Genomic DNA, 6,986 nt, shown 5'->3' on the forward strand with positions numbered 1-6,986 from the left:
TTTGCTTCACTGTCTTACTGGGATATTGACATGCAAGGTGCAAACTGAGGGTGCTTATGGATCATGTGTGGTAAAGAGCATGATGGATGTTGTAGTAACAATGAACCCCCCCCTCCAAAACGCGCCAAGCTGGTGGAGCCGCTGACACCCAGTGGTGCCGTGCCCAACCAGGCCCAGATGCGCATCCTGAAGGAGACGGAGCTGAAGAAGCTGCGTGTGCTAGGCTCTGGGGCCTTCGGGACTGTATACAAGGTCAGTTCCGTGAGGCTGCTCCGAAGATGACCATACACACGCACTCACCCACACAGCAACAGAGAGTCTAATACTGTTTACTCTTTCGCTTGTAACAGGGTGTGTGGGCTCCAGACGGGGAGAACGTGAAGATCCCGGTGGCAATCAAGGTGTTGCGGGAGAATACCTCGCCCAAGGCCAATAAGGAGATCCTGGATGTATGTCCATGTCCATCCATCTCCTTGTCCTATAGGGCCTTTTTCCATCTGTGTCTGACCTTTTTCTGTAACTGTCTGACCTATGATTGTGGGCCAGTCTTTTATTTGTCGTTGACCTGAGAGTGGAATCTCTGTCTGTTGTCAGTGTGCCTACTTCTGTGTGTGTGTGTGTGTGTGCGTGTGGCCACTCAGATGTAGGCCATGTAAACATACCAGGCATGTATGTTTTTTCCCTTCTCTAGCTAGGAGACCACTGTACTCCTACTTATCTAACAAAAGCAGTCTGTCCAGTAACAATCAGCTATAGTAGTAGCTTACAATGATCAAAACAGAACTGTGGTTAATGTCAGTTGTAAATGTCTCCTCCATTCAGGAAGCCTATGTGATGGCAGGTGTGGCCAGCCCCTATGTCTGCCGTCTTCTGGGCATTTGCCTGACCTCCACAGTACAGCTGGTCACTCAGCTTATGCCATACGGCTGTCTGCTGGACTACGTGCGTGAGAACAGGGACCGCATCGGCTCCCAGTTCCTGCTGAACTGGTGTGTGCAGATTGCCAAGGTGAGGCCCCCTTCCCTCCAGAACCGTGAGAGGGTGGTGGTCAGTGACCACCTGAGGCTGGTGCAGCCGGTTCCGCGGTGGGGATGTGTGGCTCGGAGTCGAGTGTGGCTGACATGCTGTAAAAGGATTTGCTTGGAAGTAAGGTCTGTAAACACCGTGTTTGGCATTCATGGATGCATTGTGTATTTACAGGGGATGAGTTACCTGGAGGATGTGCGGCTTGTCCACCGTGATCTGGCTGCCCGCAACGTGTTGGTGAAGAACCCCAACCACGTCAAGATCACAGACTTCGGCCTGGCACGCCTGCTGGACATTGATGAGACCGAGTACCATGCCGATGGGGGAAAGGTTTGAGAGAGTCTTCTATTCCTTGTTGCCATCTCGTTGCTATCTAGCGCATGATCATGTCAGTTTTCTCTCTATGATATTGTGTTGTCAGTAGTACCATTTCCATGGGCTGCTGTTAGACATGGAAATGCCAGTGTATGTTCATATTGAGGTTTAAGATTTACAGACAGACCATTTTTTGGGCCTTTTGGTATCCCTATCATTGCTGTTCCTCACCATATTTTTTGTGTCTATTTTGACAGACCAGGACTGAATTTATATTTTGAATAACTGACTTGTAGTGATGTGATATCTGTGTGTGTATGTGTCTACACAGGTGCCCATCAAGTGGATGGCTTTGGAGTCTATCCTTCAGAGGAGATTCACACACCAAAGTGACGTCTGGAGCTACGGTCAGTCTGTTACATGTGTTTGTGTTTCTGATTGGCTGTGGCGGAAAAGGTTTACATCTGGCTCTGTAACAGAGCACACGGGCTATTTAGGCCTCAGCCTTTTTAACAGAGAACTTGTGTGTGTGCATGCATGTTTTTGGTGCCAGCATAGGCTACTTCTAAGCAACGTGTGTATGCAATGTCCTCAGGGGTGACAGTATGGGAACTGATGACATTCGGGGCCAAGCCATATGATCAGATCCCAGCCAGGGACATCCCAGATGTCCTGGAGGGTGGAGAGAGGTTGCCCCAGCCTGCCATCTGCACCATCGATGTCTACATGATCATGGTCAAGTGTGAGTCTAGGGAGAGGGAGGGGAGAAGACCTGGCGTCTTTCACATTTACACAGCACACAGTTACAGCATTCCGCTGTTGCTGGTCTCACCGTCATTAATAGGATTGCAAATATTCTAATTAACTGAATATTGTGTTTGGAAAGGATTTGAAATGGATGAACAGTGTAGATTGTAAATCTACTTTGGAGTGGAAAATTATGTCAGATTGACAATTGCAATGGAAAGTGAAATTGGCATGGTGTATGAACCTAAAGCCATTATCTGACTAACAGAAACAACCTCTGTGACCATGTAAATGTGCTGTACACTACAGTTTGAGTCACTCTGTATCTTCCAAGTTAATGCACTACTACATAAGCCAGGCTCAAACAAAAGGTCCAAAATTGCAAATTGCAAAAAAGTTTTTTATAAATTCTTTAAAAATGTAATGGGCTAATGTAATGGGAAGTGTGGACTGATTTTTCTTGGGTACTGGTATTACATAGACAGTCTTTTCTGAGATGAACTTAATCAATTAGACACTTCCTCTGTGTGTGTGTGTATGTGTGTGTGTGTCTGTGTCTGTGTGTGTTTGTCTGTGTGTGACCCAGGCTGGATGATTGATCCGGAGAGCCGGCCCAAGTTCCGCAAACTGGTGACGGAGTTCAGCAACATGGCCAGAGACCCTCCCCGATACGTGGTCATCCAGGTTTGCCACACCCGCATTTCTCTCTGCTTTCCTGCGTCTCCGAGTGTGGCCATGTGAGTGTCTCAGTGTGCCTTATGTCCTGTCTCTTTTCAGAATGATGAACAGATGAGTCTCTCCACTCCTGTGGACAGCCAGTTCTTCCGCATGCTGATGGAGGAGGAAGGGGCGGACGTGCGCGACTTGCTGGATGCTGAGGAGTACCTGGTTCCCCAGCCCGGCTTCTTCAGACCACAGGGGGATGGAGCCAGCAACTGCCCCTCCAGACACCACTCACACAGGGTAGGCGCCGCCTCTCTTCATTCACCTGCGCCTCCCAGCATGGAGGGGCGAGTGACCTCGTGTTCTCACCTTGATCAAAGGGCGTATTTCTGCTTATGTTTAGTTCATTTTGGCAGCTGTGAAAGCATGATTTGTATCACACCAAAGAAATGGAGCTGAGTGTAAAAGTTGGCCACAGATTGATTCATTGTAATGAACAGCCGTGTGGTTCCTCCTTAAAAGTCGCTGGTGTGAAAGCCCTCCATCTGTTTTCAGGCAGGGAACCAACTGATGGTGATGTAATGTATACCCGTGAGGGACTGTAGGAGGCTGCTCCACATGCGAAGACTGAGCCAAGAGACATCACTAATTTGCCAATTACCAGCAGTGACCTATGCCAGTTAACTAGCTAGGATAAGAAAATGAATAACATGTTATGATGAACTAATGAGATCGAGTACCTTTTCCATATGGATTTTCCATATTTTTTTAAATAAAAATACAAAAAATACCAAAGAAAGATAAATTCCCAGACATGCAAAGGATTCTTCATGCTTTTGTTTACTAGCCATGCATGTATTTGCTAGCTGTTGTACAAAATTAAACAAACCAGACTGTAAACTGTACCAACTGTACACTGTAAACCCAAAATTGTAACTCTAACAGTTTACATTTGAAAGTCACTAAAGTAGTCATTCAAATTGTGTAGGTATTGTTAGGGAGATTATTACGGATTATTATTATTAGGGAGAGATCCTGGATACTCTTAGTCATGTAGGTGTTGATAGACATGTGGTAAAGTCAACAGATTATCTTGAGTTTTAGTGAGAATAATGGAGTTGGAAAAGGCACTCTTTTGAAGTAACATCCTCATTACCATAAGTAGTATAATGGGTTAGTTCATGCCAGAGAAATGCAATATCAGTCCATTCTTAGCAAGTCTTTGCCAGTTACATCACAAGTAATGCTGTTTGGCTTGGTCAAAACCAAGACTGAGATTGTAGTCTTTCACTTTCTACCACTTTTTGCATACCTGAAACCAGAAAGAAATATGTCAGTTTTTTTTTGTAAATGTATGATCTTATTCAGAGGGTGATCTTTGTAGCTGAACTGGGGCTGAAAATAGTTCTCTCGTTCTCTCAGAGCACAGAGCAGGGTCTGGATGGTGATGCCTTGACAGGAGGGAGGAGCATCTATGCATCAGTCAGCACCCTGGGGCGGAGTCAGTACCCAACTCTGCCCATGGGAGCCACCGGGAATGGCCCGTGGGGGTCCCAGTATCCCGCCCTGGCCCGCAGCATATCCCATCGCTCGACAGGGGGGCAGTCAGATTCCGTCTTCTTGGATGCAGGGCCAGAGAACAGTGTCCCACCCAGCAGTCCGGGGCGATACTGTGAGGACCCTACACTAGCGAACGGGAATGACAGTGACCTGGAGACTGATGGTCCAACTCAGCCCCTCGCACACACCCTCCCTCGAGGAGCCCACGCTCAGCCTGGTAAGACCGTGCGCTCTCTGCTTATAATATTCAAAATTAAGCTTGAGTTGCGAGTGTGTCTACTGTCCTGCATGGCCTGTAGTGATTTTTAGGAAGCTGAAAGCCTGCAGAATGACAGTGATTTGCTAGGCGAGGAGTTGGTGGTGGTTTTGACCATTGTCATTATGCTCTCGTTCCCAGAGTACGTAAACCAAGGGGTAGTGGATGGCAGAGCTGGGATGGCTGAGCGCCCCAGCACCCTGCCCCGTAAGGTGTCTGGGGGTGTGCGACGGCTCCATAATGGTCTGGGGCCTGGAAACAGTGTGGAGAACCCAGAGTACCTCGTCCCAATTGGCAGCACCTCCCCTGCCTTCGACAACCCTTACTACCTGGACCTGGACGCAAAGGCCAGGGCAGAACAAGGAGGACTGGCCCCTCCACGGCTCACCAACGGCTTTGTCACACCCACGGCCGAGAACCCTGAGTACCTGGGGCTGGCGGACACCTGGAGCGGACAAAGAGAGCACACCTGAAAACGCCAGGGTGACCGGAGACGAGAGAGAGTGAGAATGAGAGAGAGAGTGAGAGTGAGAGTGAGAGAGTGGAAGAAAACTATTTGCTAAAGAAAGCAGGTACTACTGTATTGCCAGTGGCGATCAGGTGACCCTGTCTGCTCCCTTCCTGCCCCACTCATCCTTTACATCTGCCTGCTCATGCACCACATTCACTGAGATTAGAGGCCGTCCCTCGAGCATGAAGAGACGGCAGTCTGTTTTCACCCTGTCATCGTCACTAATGGAGGTAGGCAGAAGAGGCAGTGCCACTGTCAGACTGAGAGAGGTTCCACAGCCTGGTTCTGTGGGTAAGGTACAGTTTGTGGCAGCTCTTACCCAGGAAGGTGGGGCATACCCCGTGTGATGTGTCCTGTGGGTTGCGGTCAGTGGCCCTGCTCGCTCCACCCACTTTATCACATAACACTATGTAGCATTTCCATGAGGAATGTCATGGACAGCTAGAAGAAGTATGTGAAGAATCTGCTTTTATGTGATCCTCAGAGACTTGCTATACAGAGCTGTGACGTCTCACAAGCTGCAGACTTTGAACAAAGGAAAGGTGGAAACCTTCTCTGGAACCTTTGCCTACAAACTTTGCTCATGAAATGAATGGACTAGCAAATGTTTCCCCAGCATTATCACAATGTCAGAATGTTAGGATGTCAGAGAAGCTGCACAAATGATTGTAACTCTCATTCAAAGAGATTTTTATCCAAATATTTACACTGGACAATTAAGAAGGACATGAAATAGAGGGATGTTGCCTGCAGTTTCTTTTAAATGATGTCACTATAGGTAATTATACACACGTGGTGACATGATTTTTAAAAAATATTTCAGTACATTATTTCTAAAGACAAATCACTAATGTCTACGGCTTTGAATATGTTTGCAATCCTGAGTAACTACTAGTAAGTAGTAACTACCGTCATGCTTAACGTGCAGGTTGTCCTGTTCGAGACCTGCTAAGGATCCTCAGAGGGATCAAAGTCCATTTTGTCAGCAGGAAGCTGTCTTTAAGCCATCTGGTTCCTACTGGCATGTGATCAAAGACAGACTGTGCGTTAGAGTACAGAGCACTTGAGGAAACAGAATCTTGTTCGATGTCTGTGTCTTTGTGTTTATTTAGCTAGTCTGGTATTAACTCTAAAGGAAGGGCCCCAGGTTTCTCTGGATGTGTGGAGTTCTCCACATTTTGGCAATGCATGCCATCTGGGTGGGCTTTGATGTAGAACTATATGTTCATTTAAAAAAAAAGCCAAATCAAAAGCATAACAAAAATGGAAATGCATCCCCATAGTAATGAGTCCTATGGTCATCCACATGGGGATGTGTACTGAATGGCCAAAGACCCTGAGCTATGATGACAATCAGGGTTACACATCTATCCATGTCAGAGAAGCCTGTGTTCCAGTGTGGTGGGTGGGTAAGCTGATGTAATTTATCCAGATGTCCTCTATTATGAACAAATGACTGCAGTGTGACAGTACTGCTGTTATACCACTGAGCAAGGTACTGTGTAACTGGGCCCCAGAGTCTTTGGTAAATATATGTTTTTAAAAATATGTTAAAATGTCATTTACATATATCCAGAAATTAGGCAGAATTCAGCAAATGGGTTCACCATGTTGCGGGGTGATTTTGAGGGTTAAAGAAAGTATCCCACAGAGTGCAGCACCACTGGTTAATAGTCAACTCTGGAATGTAAGGCCTTAATTGTCATTTAAATTGATGTAGCTAGAAGCAATTCTGTCATGTGAATAGTGCCATTGTTGACCACAGAAGCAAGGTCACTGCCACCCAACAAACAACCTCATGCAATTTCAGTTACTGCGTACCAGCTTTAAAGCAACAGATCCACCACTGATAAGATTGGAACGGTGCGCAGAGGAGGAATTACGTAGTCAAGCAAAACGGTACAGCAT

At 46.8% G+C, this 6,986-nt stretch overlaps 1 protein-coding gene across 1 annotated transcript in view; it reads left to right on the forward strand.

The window, feature by feature from the left end:
- erbb2 (erb-b2 receptor tyrosine kinase 2) overlaps positions 1 to 6,842 on the forward strand; it is a 22,400-nt gene extending 15,558 nt beyond the window's left edge. The window contains exons 18-27 of the mRNA XM_036535233.1: positions 130 to 252; positions 351 to 449; positions 823 to 1,008; positions 1,201 to 1,356; positions 1,673 to 1,748; positions 1,937 to 2,083; positions 2,675 to 2,772; positions 2,866 to 3,051; positions 4,174 to 4,528; positions 4,709 to 6,842. Of these exons, the coding sequence (XP_036391126.1) occupies positions 130 to 252; positions 351 to 449; positions 823 to 1,008; positions 1,201 to 1,356; positions 1,673 to 1,748; positions 1,937 to 2,083; positions 2,675 to 2,772; positions 2,866 to 3,051; positions 4,174 to 4,528; positions 4,709 to 5,040 (1,758 nt within the window). The 3' untranslated portion in view covers positions 5,041 to 6,842. The remainder of the gene's footprint in view (positions 1 to 129; positions 253 to 350; positions 450 to 822; positions 1,009 to 1,200; positions 1,357 to 1,672; positions 1,749 to 1,936; positions 2,084 to 2,674; positions 2,773 to 2,865; positions 3,052 to 4,173; positions 4,529 to 4,708) is intronic.
- Positions 6,843 to 6,986: the final 144 nt, after the last annotated feature.

This window comes from Megalops cyprinoides, chromosome 1 (assembly GCF_013368585.1).
Source record: "Megalops cyprinoides isolate fMegCyp1 chromosome 1, fMegCyp1.pri, whole genome shotgun sequence".
NCBI lineage: Eukaryota > Metazoa > Chordata > Actinopteri > Elopiformes > Megalopidae > Megalops > Megalops cyprinoides.